Genomic DNA, 24,020 nt, shown 5'->3' with positions numbered 1-24,020 from the left:
TTTTCCTTCACAGCCCTGAGGAATCATGTGCAGCATGCATGGCTGCTTCCCCTCGCCCCAGTCCTTAAAGTAAGAAGTGCTGCAGCATGTTTTCTCTCTTTTTACAGGCACTGTATTAAACATGTATCCGTTGGGTTTTCTCCAAAGCAGCTCTCATCAATCCAATACACCTTCATGCCTTTGGTTTGGTTTGGGGATTTTTGCCTCTCTGGGTCCAGCAATACATGGTGTGCAGTATCCTTCCTTCCTTTCTTTCCTTCCTCTGATGATACCTGTGCCTCCACCCCACAATGACAAGCAGCCGCATAGGTCCTTGCATTTCCCACTCCCAGCCACCAACTGCGTGTGCCCTTGTGCTCTCCTTAGCCTCTTGTCATAGCCCCACAGACTTTGCTTGAGATCCCTGGCACAGACGCACTCTTTCTGCGAAGCCCTTGTGTAGCACTGCCCATCGCTCTCCTTGGAAAGCTTGGTCACGTTGTCCTTCGGCTTTGAGACTGGGCCTTTGAACTGAAGCTGTTCGTTTGCCTCTGCTGTTCCTGGTGAGGTCTGTTGAGATGCCAGATTTACCCACATCTCCATTTCCAGCCTGGCTCTCTACATGCCATTTTGTTCCAGGCTCTTTGCTTTCCCATTAGAAAAAGCAGTGCCCGATGGTGATTCTCTTCCTTTCCCTAAGGCACTTGAAGTTGTATCTGGTATTTCTGTTAGTTCCTGGTAGCAGCTTCTCCTGTCATCACTGTTCAGTTTTTTCTCGCTTCCCCAGCTCACATCTTTCTCCTGAGCCTTGTGTTTGCTTGTGTTTGGGGGTTTAGTTTTTTTCTTTCACTTTATGCCCACAGCTAGTCCTGTTTTCCTGTTACGAAAGGAAAAAGAAGACTAAAACTCCTTGCCTTTCCTCTCTTTGTCTTGGTGCCAGAGTTTGCACTTGTATTTCATTCTCTCCTCGAACATACCTGGATGCTTGCACTCCTTCAGACAAGCTGTGACTTTCATGTTCCTTGTCAATGTACTGCATGTAGTTGCTTTCCCTGTGACTGCTTGTGTGTGTGAGGTAAGTGGGAGTTCCTGTCACTTGCTGAGGAAGGAAAACAGGAGCTAGATGTTATTTCCCTGAAAGAGAGGCTGGAAATCAGACAGGCATCATTATTGGTTGCTCCTGTCTCTGCCTCAGTTATCTTTATCCACGAAAGTTATCCCTGTCCTGTTTTCTGCCTCTCTCCCAATAAGAAATCCCTCCACTTTTCTTTCTGTGAAGATAAACTGGGGGCAAGAGCTTGCTTCCTCACCCACTGCACTGACAAAACAAAAGCAGTTTCTTTCCTTGGAACAACACATTCCAAATAAAAATTCTTTTTATCTCCCAGAATAAATTCCTTCCAGACCTCTTTTCTTTACCAAACTGTTCACGTTCTTCCTTTTCTGCCCTTTCTGTAACTAGATGCAAGTAACTTTCAGACACTTTCCCTGACATGTTGCTGCAGCCTTTCCCCCTGTCTCCTTTGTATCCTGTCCTCTTTCATCCCGTCTTCCCAATGATTCCCATGCTCTCTGATCCTCTCTTAACTTCCTTCAGTGATCTCTCGATTCCCCACATTGTGTTCCAGGTGAGCTCCTCTGGGGCTGCAGCCCGGGATGGCCGTCTGAAGGTGGGAATGCGGATCCTGGAGGTGAACCATCAGAGTTTGCTGGGAATGACGCACACGGAAGCTGTGCAGATCCTCCGAAGCGTGGGTGACGCGCTCCTTGTGCTGGTGTGTGATGGCTTCGATCCCAAGGCTGCAGCTGCCATTGAGGTGAGGACTGAAGTGCAGGGTGCCCTCACAGTGACCAGTGCCACAGGGATCCTATCTCTTTCTTCAGAGAAGATTCCTGGATTTTTCCAACTGTTTGCTGTAGGTTATTTTTGGTTGATTGGGTTTTGGTTTTGAGGTCCCAGTCTCAGCATCTGGTCTCCTGCTCTGTGAACTGGAGGTGATTGCCAGTTCATAAAAGCAAGAGTATCAAGAGACTGTCTCTTGTGCTGCTTACAGGACTGTTCACAATGTCCCTGCACTGGTTGGAAGGGGAGTGTTCACACTGGTTTTCTCCAGGTTATTTATGCCTGCTTTTTCTTGTGCCAATGTGTATTTAAAGCAAATTGTCTGTTTATTGGTGCCTTTCCCCCCAAGGAAGCACTTTCCCATAGCAGCCCTGTGCCTTCACAGCTTGCCTTTTTCAGGGTTTAGCAAGTAAGCATTTTTGTTCTCCACTGGAATATGTACCCAGTCACTGGTCACCTTATTCCCTGGCTGTACCTGGTTCAACTTATATTCATCTTGCTTTAGAGCTCAGGTTTTTGTATGGTGTGCTGTGGGCTTCCACCATATTTGACTGTCTTTTTGCTTTCTAGATGTCTCCAGGAATTATTGCAAACCCTTTTGCTGCTGGTATTGCGCGCAAGAACAGCCTGGAAAGTATCTCTTCTATTGATCGGGATTTAAGCCCTGAAGAACTGGAGATCCTACAGAAGGTGGGTTTTCTGGCTACATCTGGGAGGAGGATGGGTAGTGGACTTCCTTCTTGTGGGATCAGCAGTTCCCAGCACTTTCATCAGGAATGCATTAGGATGGGACTCTGAAGTCTTCATGAGCTTACAGATGCTCCAGTGGGAGAGAGCACTCGGTGAAGTGGCTCTAACTTTGGTCTCTCCTAGGAGATGGAAATGGTGAGAGAAGCAACTCAGTGGGAGAGAGAAGAAATGGAGAAAGTGGTGAGAGACTTTTCGTGTAGCAGAGTCTGTTCTTGGCAGCAGTTCTGCCAAGCCTGTGAGGCCCAAAGAAAATGCCACAGCTCATCTCTACCCAGTTGTTTATGCTATGGGGGCTTTGGGCCTTCCCTCCTCATAGTGCACTGCTCACTCAGCTGCTTCTTGGCTTTGCCATCCCTCCCTGTGCACCTCTCTGGTGGAACTCTCCTGTTATTTACAGAGTTCATCTTTGTTGCCTGCTGGTACCTCCTGGCCAAGCTGCAACTTGGAGAACAACGGTCTGTTAGCTGGGAAGTGCCACACTCAGTCAGTTCTCTCTGTACAGCCCTTCATGACCTGGCAGACCTTTTCTGAGCAAAGATGAGAACATGCAGCTCAAAGCTGCCCTGAAGTGAAGTTGTGGTGCTGAGTCGCGCACACACTTACGCTCCTCAGTTTACGTGATCATTTTTGTGACTCATTATGAGAGTTCTGTGTTCCAGCATTTCAGTCTTTCACAGGGAGATGAGCAGGGCCAAGCCCTGAGAGGACCTGGGATTTCCAGTTATCTCTCTTAAAACTAATTTATGCAGTCAGATCCTCTTGGAAGATGAAGGGAAATGGAATTCGTCAGTGTTCTCAATTAGGAATCTGCTTCCCTGGCTCTGTTTTGCAGGTGTTTCTTTAGGCTTCCAATTCAGACAATCCTAATGTTTCTCTAGGTTCTTCCTGTAGCTATAATCACTATAATCAAGTGTTTCACATTTGCTGCCGCACAAGAGTGTGGTTATGTTGGAAATTCTGGATGGGGGTGATCTTTGAATTTAGTTAATACTTGAGATTTTACTTGATTTGGAAAAAATGGTCAAGGTTTTGAATAGATGATGGTGCAGGCTGTAAGAGGAGACAGCAAAGAACAAGGCTGGATTAAATATACACATATATATTTCATATCTCTGTAAGCCTGCTCTGCCTTCTGTCAGTGACTGCAGTGGGCTGTGCAGGATGTGACTTTATGGATGATTGGGGTAGAGAGACAAAAGGCATTCAGTGTGTGGCAGAATCCTTTTGGAAGCTTTGCATTATCCTTGCTGGCCTACAGATTAAGCTGATGTGGGCACATGCCAGAATAAGAAATGGGATTTCTGTTCTTAAGATCTGCAAGGTGTCCTGATGGTGTTTGTGATGTGTACTTAGATAGATCTTCCAGTGCAATGATCTTATAGAATAATCTTAGAATCATAGAATTCCAGACTGGTTTCTGTTGGAAAGAATATTAAGATCATCCAGTCCCAACCCTCTGCCATGGGCAGGGACACCTTCCACTAGAGCAAGTTGCTTCAAGCCCTGTGTGCAACCTGACCTTGAGCACTGCCAGGGATGGGGCAGCCACAGCTTCTCTGGGCACCCTGTGCCAGCACCTCAGCACCCTCACAGGGAAGAGCTTCTGCCTAATATCTAACCTGAACTTCCCATTTCAGTTTGAACCCATCACCCCTTGTCCTGTTGCACAGTCCCTGATGAAGAGTCCCTCTCCAGCAGGTAGCTGAAGATGTCTCTCTTATTGCAGGGGGGGTTGGATTAAATGACCTTTAAAGGTCCCTTCCAAGCCAAACTATTCTGTGATACTGTGAATCATTTGGGTAGGAAGGAACCATCACAGGTCACTTGGTTCAGCTTAGAGCAGAGCCAGTTTAGATCAGATTTGGGTTTTTTCTATGGAATGCCTGGTTCCTTCCAGAGGAAGGAGCTGAGAGTGGTTTATTGTGGTTTCAGAAAGCCTCGTTTTGTAGTGTTACTGTTACAGCACAGGGTTTTCCTACCAGGTTTAGGTTGGCAGCCTTTGGGTTTGAACACTCTCCAGGAGTCTTCAGGTACTGTGTGTCATTACCAGCATTTCTAACACCACTGGATGAAACAAGAGCAAGTCTGGCCCAAAACTTCTGTCTGAGCAGGCTGAATGAGTTCAATCTTAGGTAGATAAAGGCTCTTCCAAAATTTATGCTGAGATAAAAATACCACAGGGACTTAGTCAAAAACCAAACCAGAAAAACCTTCCCTATTGGTGATACGGCCTTGGTCATATCTCATTTCAAAAGTGCTCATGTTACTACAATAGCTTTTGGTGGAAAACTTGCACTTGACACTTTATTGCAAGGGTTAATGTAAAAGAAATCAGCTTGGCAATGATTGGCATTCAGCCATATCAGCCATAGTCAGCAATGTTTCAAAACACTGGTGGGCCTCTTCTAACAAATATCCAGTATTCTTCCTGGAGGCTGAGCAACACCCAGTCACTGTGCTTCATCCTTCTGGGCTGTTCTCCTTTTGAAAGACTGTAAAGCAATATTCTGAGATCGCAGTGACACGTACTTAAGGAGCCCTGAAGTCTGTATTTCCCTGCCCTGCCTTTTCTCCCACTACAGCAAGGCTCAGTGTAATGAGTGTAGTATGTCCAACCTCTGCAGTATGTCTGCAGCTGGTGATCAGCAGAGGCCAAGACCCCCTCCAGAATCATTTGTGCCTTGAAAAGATTTCACATTTTCTGCTTCCCCTTCCATTGGGGTACAAGGAGGAGGTGGCACCTGATGTTCCAAGCTCCTCTGACATCTCGGGATCCATGGTCAGAGACCCAAGAGCAAAGATATTTTTCTGCTGCTGCCTTTTAGCATGGCCTTGAAACTGGGATTCTGTCTCTGTTACTGGATTTGATGATTAAATTTATAGCAGCAAAGGAGCCAGCACTGTATGGTTGCCATTGTAATAGTGGAGGAAATTCCACCTCAGTGCCAGATGCTCAGTAAATCTATTAGTGTCACCATTTCTGTGCCTTTTCTCCAATACCTTCAGCATTTCATGTTCAGTCTTGAACAAGAGTGATAGAGATCAAGCATGTCTCCTTTCACTGAGGTTGGGAACTGGAGAAATGGGAAGAACTTTGGCTTTGCTATACTCATCTGTAGAGGTTTTCAGACACCGTTGTTGCACTCACTGCATCCATGTCTCAAGTTCAAGTTCAGTTCTTTGATAATTCAGTTTCTAATAGAAATACCAGTAATTTGGACTCTCCACAATGCACTTCTCTATCCCAGCTCCGTAGCTGTAGTTATTTTTCTAGTCTTAATCCAGAGCTTCCCCAGATGATGAACTCAGAGCTGAACTTTGAACATTCCACAGGTCCATCTAGGCTGGCTCGTGCTCTTGTCTCTCTTCAGCTTAGGACCTCAGGGGAGGATCACACATACAACATTACTGTCAGCATGAACACTTGGCCAAAAATAACACTTGACCAAAATAAGCATAACCAGATTCGGAGTAGACTTTAGCTTAAATATCCCTAAATATCCCTTTGGCTCTTGTGATCTTCCAGAGCATTAGTGTCTTCTCGTGTTACTCATTACTGTCTGGAGATCGGGGTGTGATGTGGGACACTGGTTTTGGCAAAGCTGAGATGCTTTTGAAGAGAAGGGCCCTATCAGAGTTTTTAATTAGCTCCTCTGTATTTCTCAGCTACCTTCCACCTCCCTTCCCTCCAGCCTGGAGACTTCTGGAGATGGGGTTGCAGCAGTCAGGAGGGCTGCAATAAGCAATAGAACAGCAAAATGATGCTGCTTTTGTCCACAACCCTCACCCAGCAGCACAGGAGCTGGACAAACAGGCACAGAAGTATAAATGCACAGAAATCATTCTTCAAGACAAGTAATGTTATGACCTTCCTCTTGCAGCTTGGAAGCAAGCCCGTAGCTGGGGCTTGTGGGATTAGTCCCTGGTCGCTCCTGTGCCCTGCTGGTGGCTGAGAGCTGACCAGCTCATTTTAGCCTGCCTTATGCTTAGACAGTTCCTGTCTCTACATAGAGTCTTTTGGCTGTGATGCTATTAACAAGCATGTGATATTTTAGGTCTTTTTCCTTAGTTCCTTAGTGACATCTAGGTCTGTGCTCTGTAGAGCTGTTTTCCCATTTCCTTTCAGCCTCTCCAGTGTGTGCTCTGTCAGGATGTCTCTGCTAGCAATAAGCAACCTTCTTCTTTCCGTCAGTGATGCTGTAGCTTGTGCTTGGCGGGGAGGGGTGGGGCTTTAGCTCCCTTCATTGTTCCCCAGGAGCGACCCTGCTGAGGATCTTGGAGACATCTGCTCTCTAACCTTCAGCTGGTGACACCCTGGCTGGTGTTGTATGGGGTGTCTGTTCCCATCTGTTTTGCTGGTGATAACTCCTGCAGAACACCAGCTCCTGTGTGCTGGGTTTCTGCTCATCCCTGTCCCAGCACTGCTCATGCTCCTCTGTCCCTTCTCCGGAGTTCCTGCCCAGCATGGTGATGACCTCTTTCCATCTTTCTTTGCCTGTGCTGCTTGGATGCTGCTCTGACTCTGTCCTGTCTCACGGAAGGAGTGGATGCGTAGGGAGCGGGAGGCAGCCACCCAGCAGCTTGAGGAGGAGGCAGAGGTGAGGAGCATGGTGGGAGGTTTGGAAAGTCACAGAAAAGGGACACAACTGGCCTTGAAGCACTCTAAAAGTGCTTGTTCCACATAACTTCTGTTCTCCATTCTCTGCATCCCCCCAACAGACTTGACTTTGGGGTATAAGGGAAGATACCAGAAATGAGGAAATCTGTAGTGGGGTTCAGGAAGGAATGGTGAAAAGCAATGGTTCGAAGTAGAAAGGCAAATGGGAAACAAAATTCAATGAAATTACACATGAAGGGTGAGTTAAGGCTGATAAAAGATATGGTAGAGGAACTGTAGATTTGCAGTCTCATGTGCCTCCAGATCCAGGCTGGGAGCCTCTCTGGGTGCTGTTCGGAGAAGACGGGTACGTATGCCACATTCTCCTCTCCCCCATGGGGGATGGACATGTACATGTGAGGCAGGAGGAATGGGAGGATCTGTGCACTGGTAGGTGACCAAGGGCCAGGGCATCATGTTCTCTGCAGGATTTCTCAAGCCTGGCCCCTGTCCTGGGTGCTCATGGTTGTGTTTGGAACAATTCCAGGTTTATTTCCAGGCAACGGGAACTTCCTGCAGAGTTTGGAGACAAGGCCTTGGTTGTTACTAAGGGTAGTTTCCTTTTAATCGCTCTTTCTGGCTGATGTAGTTGACTTCAGGACTGATCTCTTCCTGGTGGTTGTGTTTTTGTGCTCCCCCCTCTGCAGAACATCACCAGTGAACCTTTGAGGCTGGACTACCGGACCCTGGCTGCTTTGCCCAGCACTGGCCTACAGAGAGTCAGTCGCACTGTAAGTGGGGCCTGTGGGGCCTTGGGGCGGGCTGTGGTTGTTCTGTTGCCCTGTGTCCTGGATGAGAGGTGACATCTCCACAGAGGAGAACCAGGAAGCAGAACTGTGGTGGACTTTGACACTGTCTGAGGCAGGAGGTGGCCACAAAACATTAGAACAAGGAAATGAGCAGAGCAGAGAGCCAGGTCATGTTCAAATGGCCTGTGTCATTGCTGAGATGCCAAAGGAAGTGTCTCAAACCAGGCAGAGAGAGCAGCCCAGCAGCAGAGGACACATGAATGGGAGAGTGCAGCGGGTGTATCATGGAAGGAGGCAGCTACTGCAAGTTGCAGAGGAGGGAGGAGAACATTCTTCCTGACTCAGAAGATGCCAGTGTTGTGCACATGGCTTAGCTGTAAATTCATCGTGAGGCAGTATTCAGAAAGGAGGAGGGATGCTGGGCGCTGATACCAGAGGTATTAAAAGAACATGAGGATCCACCTGGGACTGCGGAAGGCCAAGTGGCAGTGACTGCATGTTATGGCTTATCCCTCACACAGCCTTGGCTACGCCTCCTCTGGAACCTGCATTTTAGCCCCTGGTTTGTGGTGGCAGCTCAGCAGAGAGAAAATCCATGTTTCACAGACTTCACAGGTTACAAAGTCATCTCTCTCCCCTGTGTTGTTGAAAATCCCACCCCTCCGTCCTTGCTTCCTTTGGTCAAGTTTTACCTTCTCCGCATCATACCTATTGCAATAAGTTTCTGCCTGCTTCTTCGCACACGTTCTGTCTTCATCTCCATTCCTTTCCCCTTACTGCAGCGAGACCACCCTTTCCTGTCACCATCAGACTGTGCATTCCTGGCTGTTCTCACAGCAAAGGATTATCAGGAAAAGGTTTAACGTATTTTTAGCATCTCTTGGTGTAAGTCAGCAGCTGGAAACAAGGGGAGAGCCAGCCCCATGCAGGCAGCTGCCTCTGCTGCTCAGCCCTGGTGTCATCCAGAGCAGAGCAAAGCAGCATTTGTGTGCAGAGCAGTCCATGTCAGCCAGGAATGCTGGGTGCTGGAATGTGGGGCCAAACACACTGGAATGCCAGTCTGTATGGGCGGCATCTATAAATGTCCCATTTCGGGGGAAGAGCCAATTGGTGCCCACGCTGATCTTTTTCCAGCTGTCATTTGCTCAGCCCTGTCTTTGCTCTGATCCTGAGTGCAGGGAGATGTGGGCTGCAAGGACAGTGAGGTTCTGGCATTCCTTCAGGAGCTGCCCCTGGCTGTTTGGTGACTGCCTGTGAGGAAGATTCAGGCACGGATCAGTGTCATGTCTCGCAAGCTGAAAAGCACAGGGTTCGTTTAGCAGGTGTCAAACAGGGTGACTCAGTGATGTGACTGATGCTATTGCCTGGTTCCCATAGTACTTTTTCTGTCTCTAAGCCTACGTTCTCACCCTTTAAGCAGTGTCTGCGTATCCTTTGTTGCTGCCCACCTCCCTGAAAATGAGTCTCAGGCCCTGCTGTTCTCACACTGCTGAGCAGGAGCTGCAAATGGATTGTCATGGATTGTGTGTGGAATTTGTCCTGAGGTTTCCCGAGCATGGCCCCTGCAGAAGGGGCAGATGGTGTCTGTCTTGGGTTAATCTTTATTGCTGTGTATTGAGCCTTTTGTGAGCCAGAAGAACAAGGGCTGACTGAGCTGCAAGCCTGCTTTGTTTGTAAACCTCTAAAACCCCAATGCAAAACTCCAGTTGAAAGCTGCATGGAAATGCTGATCTGGGCGATGCCCTCAGGCTGTGCCAGCTTCTCAGTCACTTGATGTCTGCAGAGTTTCAGATGGCTGGGTACTGCCCTCACCTAATAAAAGAGCTATTGTATCCTCTGTCTTCTCCATAGTACAGGCTTGAAAGCTGCAAGCATGAATGACTGCTGCTAGCCACAGCAAAACATTTAGAATCAACACTGTAGGAAATGGAGAAGACTTACATCTCACAGCACTGTGTCCCCATGGTTAGTTCATTAACAATTTGCACTTTCTGGCCTGAATCTGTTTCTCTTCAGCTTCTTGCCATTGATTCTTTCTCTGCACTTGTCAATGAGATTTCAAATTAGATTCGTTTCTGTGGCTGGGACGGTGATGGATTGGAAGTGCAAATGCACTTCTTCTGCCTTTGCCTTGGCAGACGCAAGGTAAAATGTGATGGTCCTGCCTGAATGACAGAGGCAAGGCTGGGAAAAGCACACGGCATTGCCCAAATCTTTGCTTACCCCAAATGGAAACTGCTGCTTGTCTGATAAAAATAGCCCCTGTGAAGCAGGGGGAGCAAAGCCTCCTGCACTGGCACATGCTGCAGCAGTGCTGGAGATGAAAGCGAGGGGTAGATGGAGCTCAGTTGCCATCATTCCCATGAAGAAAACAGGGGTTGAGGCTCCCCATCAGACTTCATGCAGGCTGGATGAGGTGTCCATCTCCACGGTGCCCTAAAGGCATTGTTTGCTCTTTCGCTCTGTGCAAAGCAGTCAGCCGTGGGGCGGTGGTGTTCTCCTAGAGCCTGGCTGTGCAGTGTTTGTGCTCTTCTGCCTGCAAGGGACAGTGGTAGTGGTGTTGAGGGGCCTGCCCGGAGCCCCGATAGACCCAGTGTGTGATGGTGGGTGCCTGGGACTGCTGCCACTGCAGCATCCCCAGTGAGCAAATAACATTCCTGAAAGTGCTTTTTGCCTCGTGTAACTTAATTTGCACTGGACCCCTCGCTGGTGTAGTTTGTGGCACTCTGGGAGAAGAAGATTGGAATTGCGAGGATTTTATTTGGGTTTTTTTGGTAGGTGTTTTTATACTGGAAAGTCACATAGCTATAAGAGCAAAATATCTAAGGGTCACACAGGCTTCATGGTCTGAGGAAACAGGATATGAGCCAGGGCCCTGCCAACGACTGCCTTAGGTTGGGCTGGGGGCTTGGGGAGGGCCCCAGACATTCCTGAGCCTCTCAGCTGCCATTGTAGTCACCACCCAGCCCTTGAGAGCTATTTTTGTGAGCTGCCATGACAGAGGAGCTGGAGAATGTGCTTTGAGCAGAAGAGCTCTTTCTGCTCCCTGGCAGGCGCTCGGGTAGAAGGAGATTTGATCATTGCTTTCTGATTATCTCTGCTTCCCTGAAGAAGGCTTTGGCTGGGGTAACAAACTCTCTTTTATGGTATTCAAAGAAGAAAGGTCAGTGCTTCATCTTGGATGGGTACCGCTGGGCCTAGGCAGAACTGGAGCTGTTTTAGTCCTGCCTTCAGGAAGAATGCTCAAAGGGATCTGTGCTCTGTTGGCTGTTATTTAGCTCTCTGTTAGTTGTTGAGGTGTATTTTGGTGAAGTGGAGCCATAAAAGCTTGTTTGCCCATGCAGGTGTGATGCTCTGGTGATAACTGTGTGACTGTATGGAGGTGCACTGGAGGTGCAGGGGGTGTTCCTCTATGTGGAACTGCTTGAAAGCATGAGGGGTGAGACAACTGATGTTTGGCCGTGTGATGGTAGAGTTGACCTGAGGATGTGCTGCAGTGAGATGGTGAGGTTGTGCTTGCGCAGGTTTTGGCAGTCAGTTGCTGGAGAGCAGCGGTGTGAGCTGCTGGTGTGGATGGGAGCTGGAAAAGTGTAGGGAGTGTGCTTGTGCCTGTCAGCTACTTGGTGTGTGTGTTGCATGCTGCCTGTGACTCTTGGAAGGAGCATTGGGGATCACAAGAGTGGTGGTAAAGTAGAAGTGAGGAAAGGAATGGTCATGTGGGCATTAGTACTGGAATTCTCTGCCCTGTCCTTCAGCATCAGCTCTGTATTTTCTTCCTCCTCTCCTTTACTCTTTTCTCCTTATTTCTTTCTGATCCTTTTGTTTTCCTCTCAGCGTGCTCAGTATAATCAGGCCAGCTCCAGAATGGAGGGTGACTGCACTGTGCTGTCCATGCCGGTGGCACAGGACAGCCGCGATTCATGTCCGGATCCGGCCATCGGAAGCGTGGCTGCACTTCCTCGGGACTCAGCATCGCCCAACGCATGCACGAGCGGGGCAGAAAAGCCCCTGGTAGACAAGCAGGACCCCGCAGGTGGCCTCGTGTCCCAGGAGCAGATGCCGGAGCAGGAATGCCTGATCGACTCCCAGCCCATCCTCTTCAGCCAGAACCCCTTCGTGGTGGCGAACCGCAGGGGCAAGGCCGGGCTGGGCGGCCCGCCTCTGGGCTATGGCAGGGGGGGAGTGCTGCAGACCAGCCTGTACTCCAAGGCAAGCTCCAGCATGGTGTGTGGCATGCAATCACGCAGGCAGGGCCTCCGGCGCTCAACTAAACCCCTCTGCATGCTCCGTCCCACCTAACACAAGTACTTCTGAGCATGCCCTCAGGGGCTGTCAGGCACTGATGGTCACTGGGATGTCTTCCAGCCACTAATGAACCGTTTCCTGCCGAGTGTGCACTGCTGAGCCCCCTCTGAGGGGAGGCAGCCACATCGGGCAACTTCAGCAGTGCCAGTCATGAGTCCAGTTCTGGTGTCCCCAGCATAAGGACATGGAGCGGTTGGAGCAAGTCCATAGGAGGACTCAAGGATGATAAGGGGGCCAGAGCACCTCTGCTCTGGAGACAGGCTGAGAGAGGTGGGTTTGTTCAGCCTGGAGAAGCTGCATGAAGGCCTCATAGCAGCCTTCCAGTATCTGAAGGGGGCTAAAGGATGCCACAGAGGGACTCTTCATCAGGGCCTGTAGGGACAGGCCAAGGGGAATGGCTTGAACCTGCCCAAGGGGAGACTGAGCTGAGCTCTTAGGCAGAAGCTCTTCCCTGTGAGGGTGCTGAGGCGCTGGCACAGGGTGCCCAGAGAAGCTGTGGCTGCCCCATCCCTGGCAGTGCTCAAGGCCAGGTTGGACACAGGGGGTTGGAAGTGGAAGGTGTCCCTGCCCATGGCAGGTCCCTCCAACCCAGACCAGTCTGGTATTCTGGGATGCTATGACTTCCCCTGTGTCAGTCTGGGTGGGCAGGAGTCAGGCTCGTAGCTGTGGTGTTAGACATCTGCTGGGTTATGAGTGGGGCTTGTAGAAGAATGGTGGTGGTGTCACATGTGGGTATCTGGGCCTGAACAAACACAGCTGGTTTTAGTCTTGTGAAAGCTAAGAGGGAGTGCATCTGACATGGTTTATCTGCAGCCCAGCAGCACACTGTTCCTTGAGACCTTTTAGTGTATCCAGACTTTCCAGTTTCAGGGGAGAACTTTCTGCTCTGGGAAATCTGTGTTTAACTTCCTCATTGTTGCACAGGAAAATGTGGCAGAGCAAGGACTAGACCCAAAGATACTATATTCCAGGTTAGCACTGGCACAGGGTGCCCAGAGAAGCTGTGGCTGCTCCATCCCTGGCAGTGCTCAAGGCCAGGTTGGACACAGGGGCTTGGAGCCCCCTGCTCCAGTGGAAGGGGTCCCTGCCCATGGCAGGGGGTTGGAACTGGATAAGCTTTAAGATCCCTTCCAACACAAACCATTCTATGAAGAAAAGCTGGTCACAAAGCACTTTTTGAAGGTAGACTTTATGTCAGATCAGCCATCATCAGACTGGAGGTGGGTGTCACAGGTATCTGGAGCTAATCTAATTCCATGTAGCTGTCAAAAGGGATAGTTTCCCACTGCCTACATGTTCGATGTGCTGGCACCCGCACTAGAGCAGTCATGTCAGATGGATTAGGGAGCTCAGGTCCCTGAAAGCAGTATCATAGAGCAGTTCCTGCCTTGGGGGTTGGCAAGCTGATCTGCTGGCACATGGCAGGACTTGGACAGCAGGAGCCGGAAGCAGGGTGAGCAAGAACACTCTTTGCAGTGGAGGCATGGGAGCATATCAGTTGATCCTGCTGTGTTCTCTGTCATTACAGTGCTAAGGTGGATCAGATGTTTTCTGTGCTCCAATATAAGCTTCAGATCATGTCTACTGGCTTGGTCAGTAGAAATACCATTAGCTAAGGCTGACTCAAATCAAACTGGCATTATTCACTCCTGCATGGGTATGGTATTAATGACTGTGGAACCCTAGATTTGCTCAGAGTTCTCTACAACCCAAATGACCTGTTCCCAACTTCAGGCATCTAAAGTACTGTTTAAATCATGCTCCTGAATCCTGTGGATAGACTGTAGGGAATGACTGGGACTCTGCTTTCTTGTTCTAGCTGTTAGGGCTCACTGTAGGCTGGTTCAGCCTGAGCACTGGTGACCATGGGGTGAAAGCCCTGTCCTTCCCATGCTCTGGACTACTTGGAAAGGGCTTACCAGGAGGCCCACACCAGTGGATGTGGCTGGAGATGAATCTCATCTCCTCTCAGTCGGGAGTGGGTTTCATGCTCCATGTCTCTACAACGGGTGGATTGCCTGCACTAGGCCCAGTCTGTTGAGGGCCCAGTTGGGGGAGCGATGTCTTACAAGGCAGAATGCTTTAGCCTGATTCAGTTGGCCTTGATGATCTCCATTCCAGTGTTTAATTCCTTTGCTGTTTCCAGCACTTTTCACAAGTTTCTGCAGTGTGCCAGCTGCTATTGGCCTCTGCTGAGTGTTCTGTCGTGGTGAGGTGGCCCATAGCTGGCCTCAGCTGGATGTCCATGGTCTCCCTTGTCTCCCGGTCTCAGGGCTAAGGGAGAGGCATGGAAGTTGCTGCTGTATAGTAACTATCCAGCTTTGTCTTCTCTCTTTCAGGCTCCTGCAGGCGAGTCGGGGACGGGAAATGCCAGGCGTGAACCCCCCTATTCTCCTTGTAACCAGCAGGTGAGAGTGTCCCAGGGGGAGGCAATGTGGGAAGAGGCAGGGAGCATGCTTCCAGGGCAGGATGGTACTGGGGCACAGGGAGCTCAGAATCATTTCCATCCTCGAGGTGAAGGAGTGTTGATCACAGGAGGAACTAGAGAACTGGGGGAGGAGCTCTGCTCTTTCGGAATGTCTCAGAGACCCAGCAGTATAATTAACTAGTCATAAACTCAGTGGAAAATTATTGCTCTGAGGGGTAATGAGCAGGGCAGTGCCTAGAGTGACTGCAGAATAGGAGTTGTATCTTTTGAGACGTGGCCTCAGCAATGCCTTTTCCAGAGACAATTTTGGCAATACCAGAAGAAATTGAGAAGTCAGGATATGGAGAATCATCCCAGCTCTGTAAACCAGAACCATCCTAGGTCTGTAAGCCAGGAGAACCATCCTAGGTCTATAAGCCAGGAGAACCGTCCCAGGTCTGTAAACCAGGAGAACCATCCTAGGTCTATAAGCCAGGAGAACCGTCCCAGGTCTGTAAACCAGGAGAACCATCCTAGGTCTATAAGCCAGGAGAACCATCCCAGGTCTGTAAGCCAGGAGAACCATCCTAGGTCTGTAAACCAGGAGAACCATCCCAGGTCTGTAAACCAGGGGAACCATCCCAGGTCTGTAAGCCAGGAGAACCATCCTAGGTCTGTAAACCAGGAGAACCATCCCAGGTCTGTAAGCCAGGAGAACCATCTCAGGTCTGTAAAATAGTGCTGCTCAGTCTCCCAGAGGCCCCTGGTTCTGTTGGTGATGCTGCCAGCTACCCACATCAGATGTTAGGAAGAAAACGGAAGGATCCTGCAGCAGACAGTCACAGGTGAACCTCCCCTTAGGGAGTATTTTCTAGCACTCTTTGGTATGAGGCCAGCTTTCACTCTGAAATGGGAAGTTTCTGTATTCCTGGTAATTTGGATTTTATGGTGGGTTTGGTAAGCATTACCTGCTCTCACAAGCCATTCTTGGTTCTCATTTCAACTCTGTTCTCTTCTTTCAAATTGTTCCAAGTCTCTGCTTTCACTTCTCATCCTGGGGCAGGAGGTTCCACTGGTCACTTCAGCCTTTGGAAGGTCAATATTCATGGATAGAATTTAAATTTTCCCTTCAAAGTGAATACATGTTCCTGTTTTTTCTGTCTGTGGCATTCCTGGGGAGTGCAGCTGCTCTCCAGCTGTGGTCCCACTGGCTCTGGCACTTCCGCTGGATTTTTCTGTCTAGAAGGAACCGAGTGGGGATGATTCTCCTCATTCTACAATAAAAGAGATCTAGATACTAATTTGCTGCTGGAGCGGGGCCAGAGAAGGGCAATGGAGCCTGCACAGGGCCTGGCGTGCAAGTGTAATGGGAAATGGCTGAGGGACCTGGGGGAGTTTCTTTACTGTAAGAGTGACAGAGCACTGGAACAGGTTGCCCAGGGGGGTTGTGGAGTCTCCTACACTGGAGATATTCAAGGCCCGCCTGGACAAGTTCCTGTGTGATGTACTGTAGGTTACCCTGCCCTTGCAGGGGGGTTGGACTAGGTGATCTTTTTAGGTCCCTTCCAACCCTTGGGATTCTGTGATTCTGTGATTCTGTGAGTTTAGTCTGGAGAAGCCTCAGGGGGACCTTATCGCTCCCTACAAGTGCCTGACAGGAGGATGGAGCAAGGAGGGGGCTGGGCTCTGCTCCCAGGGAACAAGGGATGGGACAAGAGGAAACGGCCCCAAGCTGCACCAGGGCAGGTTTAGACTGGAGATTAGGGACAATTTCTTCACCAAAAGGATTATCAGCACTGGAACAGGCTGCCCAGGGCAGGGCTGGAGTCACTGCCCCTGGAAGTGTTTAAAAGATATGTAGATGTGGCACTTAGGGACGTAGTTTAGTGGTAGCTTTGGCTGTGCAAGGTTAATGGTTGAACTCGATGATCTTAAAGGTCTTTTCCAGTCTGAGTGTGTGATTAAAGATCTTCAGCTCTCACATGAAAATGAGGCCCAAATCCCAAAGGGTGGCCGTGCAGCTGCTCATAGAACAATCTATGGAGGATGGTCTGGTCTAAAAGCACAGTCTGAGCAGGTCCAATTAGATGAGGCTACTCATTACTCCAGGCCATGAGCAGTTCAGTTTTGAACACCTCTGGAGATGGGAATTCTGCATCTTTCTGAGTGCCAGCTCCATTGTGATTTTTTTAACTTGCGTTTGGATGGACTGTTCATCGTTCCAGTTTGTTGTAGGCAACTCTCCTAGTACCCTGATGCTTCTGTTTATCAGTGTTTTGACATTGGAAACTCAGTGCCAGTGTCCTTGCCCCTAGCAACCATCTAATGCCATCTGTTCTTCTAAGCCATGATGGGCTTGTTCAGTGATAAATTGTCTTTAGAGTCCAATGGCTTGTCATTATCCCGTTCCTGTGGCAGCAGCAAAAGCTTTGTCTCTCACAGAAGTCACTGCTCTGACAGTGGCAACTTCCCAGGTTCACTCTGTCCTCCATAGCTCTTGAGAAGAATCAACAAGGTCTCACTGATGTATTCTATGAAGTTAAGAGCACCCAGGACCATTTTTTGTGGGTGCAGGCATTTCCTCTCCAATTATAGGCTGGATGTCTCAAATTCCTGTTACGTAGCACTTGCTGTACTTTGTTCCATCACTACAGGGGTTTTGTATCATGAATTCTCTGTGGCTTGAGCAGTGTTTAATGATCTAATAGCCAATTTCATGACTTTGTCCTTTGTTTTAGCCCTCTGAAGCTGTCAGCAGGTTTGTTCCCTGCTGCCATTCCTGAGTCTTCACTTCCAGAGCCTTTTTCCTTGGTCTATGTTGTGAATTAGTGCCGCTGGCAGTTGTTCCTGAAGAAGCCTTGGTGTCCAGTGCTGAGCCCTTAGTCATGCCAGTGCCATTCTCAGCCCCACACTTTCTACATCAGCTTTCTGTCACATTTACATGATTTAGTATTTTCTGGATCAGAGCCATACGCAGCAGCCTCCTGTGTGTCAGGTGAAGCTGCATCTGGTGAATTTAGTTCTCTCTGGACAATGAATGTTACAGAAAATGGAACAGGTCCAACAGATAACACTGAAGGACACAGGGCAATCGCCAGCCTCGGGGCTTATACATTTGGTGGGGATTCAGGAGACTTGCGCATCACGCTTGCTCTGGAGTAGAAGTTCCAAGGAATTGCATCTCTAATTCTCTGCTGCCATCTAATTTTAATGTAAATGCTTTGATTTTGACATCCTGTCCTCCAGCCAGAACTTCCAGGCGTAGTTCCGAGATCTGGGGGATCCTGGGGGCAGCGGGCTTTCTGAGGGAAGCTGCTGTCATGACGGTCTTGCCTGGCCTTGAGTTCTGGCAGCTTCCTGTGGGGGAGCAGCAGGCGAGGGGAGGAAGAGGGTGTCTGGCGGGTCTGTGTGTGCAAGCCGAGGAGGGCCGAGGGACTTCCTCCACGGCAGGGGCTGCGTGGGGCGCTGCCAGCTCCGGGAGCGCGGTTCTGTGCGGGGAAAGGCGCCGGTCTCACGCGGAAATCCCGGTCTCTTCATTTTCTCTCCCGGTCTCTCCCCCGACGATCCTCCCTGGCATTGCCCCTCTCCAGACGCCTGCAGCCCCTCGGCCTGCTCACCTGGCAGGCAGGGAGACCCGCTTTGTAAGTGCTGCTGGTGTGCAGTGTGCGCTGCTGCTCCGTGCTGTTCCCACCCGGCGCCGCGTTCCCCGCTCCCGGCCTTGGTGCTCTCTGCCGGGAGCAGCGCCCGGGCGGCCGCTGGGGCTCGAGGCGCTGTTCCCTGCTGGCCACGGCTGAGATGGCATCTCCGAGCGCTTCCTGGCAGCGTGGAGGCTTCCTGGTGGCTTTGCTCAAGCTCAGTGCAAGTGCAGAGGGCAGGGGATGCAAACAAGAGCTGGAGCGGGGAAGGGGAAGGTGGGGGTCAGTGCTTGAAGATGTGCAGAGAGCTGTTGCGCCTTCTCACACAGCTCTTGTGGGTGGGCTCTGGACTGCTCCCCACTTGAAGAAGGAGGTATGGTGGGGGTTAGTGTGAAGCTTGGGGGCTTTTTCCTCTATGGGGCGGGGAAAGGGTTGGAGTTTATTTCTGCTTGTATGGAGCAGGGTAAACAAAAAGGTTTCCTGTTTGGACTCCAAATTTACACCAGTATTTCTGTTTCCAGGCTTCCATTAACTTCATTACATCACAGGATGACAGTAAATCTGTAAGTACATCTACCATGAGACCTTCTTATAGTGTCCTTGTGCATCGTCCAGCACATCGAGCTTGTCCCTTCCGTGTGTGCTCAATTCCAGCCCTGCAAGTCTTCACTGTTGGCTCCTATTCTGTCTTCTTCAGTTCTCTGCTATACCTCGTTTGCACAAATGCACCACATCTTAAATACCATAAACTTGAAAACTTGATGCGACTGTTTTTGCAGCTTTTATTCCTGTTTACCCTTGCAGCTTTTGCTCATGTTTTTTCCCAGCTTTGTCAATTCCTGCTTTTATTCTCTTTAGTACTGGATGTTTTCCTCACTTCCACATGGCATCCAACAGTGATGACATCTAGGTCAAAGCTCAGACTCTTGTCTCTGCTGTTACGTCTGCATTTCCAGCTGCAGCCCTTGATGGGCCTCAGTTCATTTTCCTCCCCAGCTTTTGCCAGTACCCATTCCTGGCTGATGTTTCCCTACTACATCTTCCATTCATGACACTTAGATTCTGCAGGCCTTTATGTACTCATGCCATACCCCTCTGACCCTTGTAGCTGCTACTTGTATGGCAGATTCTTCCTTGTGTCCTGGTCTTCTCTATGACCCACTGCTCCTGTTCTGACCCTGACTTGTCTGAACCTCTTTGCCTGTCCAGAGTACTTACAGCAGAGTCATTGGTTGGTGTTTGCTTCAGTAGCTCTCCCTCTTGAGCTCAGGTGCATGGGTTTGTCTTATTCACTTGCATGGCAGAGGCATCTTGCTGCCCTAACTGCTCATTTCTCTCTCCCCCATCCTCTCCCTCTCTCTCCTGCCCTCCTCCTCTGGCTCTGCCGCGCTGTGGGGCACTGACACGAGCAGACCAAGCCAGGCGTCATTCAGCCTCTTTCCCGAGTGCGACAAAATGCTGCCTCGCATAATTCGGAGGACGGGGACAGCCCCAATCCCTTCCAGCAACCTGAGCTGTGCTTCAGTATCCAGAACTCTGTAAGTGGCCTGAGTTCCTCCTTGCTGAGCGGTGTCTTATCTGCCCCCGGTTGCTAAAGTGCCATTTCTCCTGGCGGGTAGGTGACTTGGTCATTTAAAGATGACATGCCTTAGCTAAGGCTGGTCCTGTTTATCCATCACTCTGGATGCCTTGGGTAAGAACTTGTCACAAGCAGAATGTCGCAGCTGCCCCATCCCTGGCAGTGTTCAAGGATGGGGCTTTCAGCAATCTGGTCTCTAGTGGAAGGTGCCCCTGCCCGTGGCAGGGGTTGGAATTGGATGAGCTTTATGGTCATGTCCAACCCAAACCATTCCATGGTTCTATGATTCTGATTTTTCTAAAAAGGATGTCACCAGTCTGTGTCTTCACTTACCTGTTCAAGAAGTTAGCAAACTGTAGCAAAGAAGTTGAAACTATCATGGCTGAAATCCCCAGAGCAGATACAGATTTAGATCATTATTTTTGAGGTGTTGCTTCTGCTGAGGCATATATCTTTCAGGACCTTTGTCTATCATGTCTTGCATCTCAGAGCAGGAGCTGAGACCAGCTTGCTGATAGTAAGTTTTATGATTTGCAAAATGATTGGTTTTGAAAGATTCATGTTCCCTGGGCTGTATGCTGATGGGTAAGTTTCAGGTATGTTGGTCTTTGTCATAACAGAAGACTGTATACCTGCAGTACAGCCCTTCTCTTTTCATGTAAGCTTGTATGACATGAGACCAAATCAGAGACCTGATTTGCAGACAAACAGCTATGGACACCCATGTAATAGGCCAGGATTCACGTATTTACAGTCTCTTCTGATGTTGATGTGCTGTTCTTTAGCCTATGCAGAATGGAACATCATCAAACAACATAATTTTGCCTCAGTCCAGGACACAGAAGAATCACAAACACCTGAAACTGCATTAGTGCAGCCAAAGGGCTTGAAGAAATGAAGCCACTAAAGGGGGTTTCGTTTCTAGTAGAAAGGAAGGTGGTGGTGTCATTTACTCCCTACTCCCATTCATCTCTGTGGTGCTTTGAGCAGCTCATCCCAACTCTTCCTCCCTGAATGTGATAGCAGAGATCACAGGGAAGATAAGAGAGGAAAAGCCCAGTAAAGACAAGCAACAGGAGGGTCCTTTTGGACTATACTAGATGTTTCTGAGTAAGTGGAATTCTGTGAAGGGAAAATTTGAGATCAAAAGCAGATCTTCTCCAGATTAGAGATCCCTGAGTGAGCTGCCACTGATTCCACCAGGCACATGCTAGCTGAATTGGGTGGAAATCCTCAAGGACTGTGACAACAGTGTGGCCCCTTGACCAAGAGATCAGTCACAACACTCTGGTCAGGTCAGTGAGGATCTGTACCACCAAAAGTATCATTCCTCCACCACCCAAGAAGTAAATCAGGGCTGTGATACATGTGTTGCTGTGCATAGCATGTATACAATATGCTGCTCGTGTTTCTGCAGGAGCTGTCTCTTACATACCCCACTCTTCAGGCTTTGCAGGCCGAGGGTTGTGTTGTGTTTCCCCTGTTTTTTTATAATACCTGTGGTTATCCTTACCTTCTGTGTTTGTCCTTGTAGCAGAAGCCACCTTCACCACCCTCTCCAGACGAGATCCCCTTCAATGTCAAGCAAGCATACAAGACCTTTGCAGCAGTGCCCTTGTCACACCCTCTGCTCGAGACACAGGTAACTAGTGCTGGCTGGGGCTGTTAAACCAGCAGCGGTGCAAACTGTTTGTACGGTGTTTGTACACCAGCAGCGGTACAAACTGTACACTGTACACCAGCAGTGGTGCAAGCTGTTTGTACACCAGCAGTGATACAAACTGTTTGTACACTGTACACCAGCAGTGGTACAAACTGCACACTGTACACCAGCAGTGATACAAACTGTTTCTACACTGTACACCAGCAGTGGTATGAACTGTTTGGACGGTGTTTGTACACCAGCAGTGGTACAAAAACGTGCATGAGCACGGCAGGTAATCAAGGGAGGTGTGAGAACAGGAAGGAGGTAACGATCTGGTTCCTCTCGTGAAGGAGGGGCATGTGGAGGGCCCCTTGGGAGTTGAAGTCTGTTCCTCTTGTGGATGGTCACGCTGCAGAGTCCTGTCCATAAACATACCAAGTCCTGAAAGCTCACTGAACTTTGCATTGCTGTTATTCTCCCTGGACACTGGGATGCTGTAGAGTAACTGTGCTGTTGTGAGGAAAAGAAACTCTGAACTTCCAGAGTCCAGGGCCAGGCTAAACCTGTTCTGAGGAATTTTTCCTTAGATTTTAACTTAATTGGAACTGTTCCTTCTTCATGTATTTGAATCATGGAACCATTCAGAATAGACAAGGCTTCTGGACATCATCTGCTTTGGTCCCCTGTGCAAAACAGGGCAAAAGGCCCAGTCTGCTGGAGCCTTGAATTTCCAAGAATGGAGATTCTGAGGCCACTGTGGACAGCCTCTTCCAGTGTGTGACCATCTCTGCTGTGAAGAGGGTTCTTTCTGTGTTTTATCAGAATTTCTTTTACCACAGTCTGTGCCTCTCCTCCTTTTCCTGGGCATCTCTAAGGGTTCTTGTCCCCATTCAGTGGAGTGGGAGGTACCATTTCTTCTGGTAAATACAGATTTTTTTATTACCTGAAGATGTGTTCACTTCTTAGAAGTAAATTTTTGATAGTTGCATCTTTGAGGTAAAGTCTAAGCCTCCTCCATCTCAGGTTGAGCTCTCTGCTCCCGTTCTTCTGTTCCTCCAGGTTTTTCATTTTTTGCTCCTTTAAAAGTTGTTGCCGCTTGTTTCACAGAATCCCAGACTGGTTTGTGTTGGAGGGACCTTAAAGCCATCCAGTTCCAACCCCCTGCCACAGGCAGGGACCCCTTCCACTGGAACAGGGGGCTCCAAGCCCCATCCAACCTGGCCTTGAGCACTGCCAGGGATGGGGCAGCCACAGCTTCTCTGGGCACCCTGTGCCAGCGCCTCAGCACCCTCACAGGGAAGAGCTTCTGCCTAAGAGCTCATCTCTATCTTTCCTCCATTAGTTTAAAGCCATTCTGTTTAAACCCATTCAAAACCACTCTGTTTAGCCCTTTATTTAATATAAATCCTTATAACTCAAAATTGGCGATGTGTTGTGTTAATTCTGGGGCTGTTTTGTGAAGCAGTCCATCATGTCTGGACTGCTCCTGTTCATGTGGCATTGGTGACACATGGCTGGAGGGCAAGAGTGGTGGTAGGAAACTTTCTGTTTAGAACATGCCCCTTTCCCTGTGTCCTTAGGAACTGCCTGGTCAGACCAGCTCAGAGAATCCCAAAGCTGCCCTGGAGGTGAGTTCTGGTGGCTGGAGCTGGCGGGAGGATGGGAACTTCCAGAGGATTCATGCTTTTGGGGCAGTGGCTGCAGGGACAGGATGACAGCATGTGTGCATGCTGTTGGGGAAGGCTGGGGAGGAGGAAGAGGAGGCTGTGGAGGACACGGCAAGGGCCGGGCACACACTAGGGGTAATGGGGGTGGTTTGGCTCAGTCACTGTGGCAGTGCTGGTGTGGCTCTCGTAGGTGACCATGCAGAGCCCCAGCGGCCTGCCCAGCCCTGAGCAGAGGTCCTTCCGCGAGAGGCAGAAGTACTTTGAAATTGAGGTGAAGCAGCAGCAGCTGGACAAACCTCCCAAGCGTGTCTCCTTGGTGGGAGAGGATGACCTGAAGAAAATGAAAGAAGAGGAAGGTACGTTGGAATGTGCAAGGGCATTTGGCCTGTTCAGTGAATCCTTTCTCAGTAGAAGACATGAGAGAGCACCCACACCAGAAATCCAGCACTTCCAAAAGCTGGATATAAAGCTGTTATTCATAAGGCCTAGTACTAGCTTGAAGTAAGTGGATGTGAAGGAGTTTTCGGATGCTGCACTGTTGCTGTGAGAACTGATGCAAGTGCTGTGGTGTCGGAGCTTCCTCTCCTTAATAAAAACCTCAATAACATTTTTTAAAAGCTACTACAAATGATGATGATTCTTTGTAAGCTGCTGGGGCTGATACGCAGCAACAGGGGCTGCCCGTGGCACCCTTCCATAGTATCTGACAGCAGAACTTTCGTTGCTCAGTGTGCTGCTCTGATTTTGCACAGGGCTTGCAACAGGAGGGAAAATTACTGCTATAGTTTTTGGTGTACTTTCGTC

At 49.4% G+C, this 24,020-nt stretch overlaps 1 protein-coding gene across 17 annotated transcripts in view; it reads left to right on the top strand.

The window, feature by feature from the left end:
• The window catches only part of SCRIB (scribble planar cell polarity protein), a 101,633-nt gene that overhangs the window by 59,738 nt on the left and 17,875 nt on the right, over window positions 1-24,020 (top strand). For 4 of the 17 annotated variants that reach the window (XM_065664202.1, XM_065664190.1, XM_065664200.1 and 1 more), the window contains 12 exons: window positions 1,608-1,796; window positions 2,393-2,512; window positions 2,696-2,752; window positions 7,114-7,170; window positions 7,877-7,960; window positions 14,623-14,691; window positions 18,281-18,331; window positions 18,847-18,888; window positions 19,738-19,863; window positions 21,439-21,546; window positions 23,130-23,177; window positions 23,407-23,572. In XM_065664202.1, the coding sequence (XP_065520274.1) occupies window positions 1,608-1,796; window positions 2,393-2,512; window positions 2,696-2,752; window positions 7,114-7,170; window positions 7,877-7,960; window positions 14,623-14,691; window positions 18,281-18,331; window positions 18,847-18,888; window positions 19,738-19,863; window positions 21,439-21,546; window positions 23,130-23,177; window positions 23,407-23,572 (1,117 nt within the window). Of the gene's footprint in view, window positions 1-1,607; window positions 1,797-2,392; window positions 2,513-2,695; window positions 2,753-7,113; window positions 7,171-7,876; window positions 7,961-11,812; window positions 12,188-14,622; window positions 14,692-18,280; window positions 18,332-18,846; window positions 18,889-19,737; window positions 19,864-21,438; window positions 21,547-23,129; window positions 23,178-23,406; window positions 23,573-24,020 lie in introns of all 17 variants that reach the window. The other 13 variants (XM_065664204.1, XM_065664186.1, XM_065664189.1 and 10 more) reach the window with 13 other exon arrangements.

Source organism: Lathamus discolor (genome assembly GCF_037157495.1).
Source record: "Lathamus discolor isolate bLatDis1 chromosome 2 unlocalized genomic scaffold, bLatDis1.hap1 SUPER_2_unloc_1, whole genome shotgun sequence".
Classification (NCBI taxonomy): Eukaryota; Metazoa; Chordata; class Aves; order Psittaciformes; family Psittacidae; genus Lathamus; species Lathamus discolor.
Note: the sequence above shows the minus strand (reverse complement) of the source record. Positions and strands in the feature narration are given on the sequence as shown.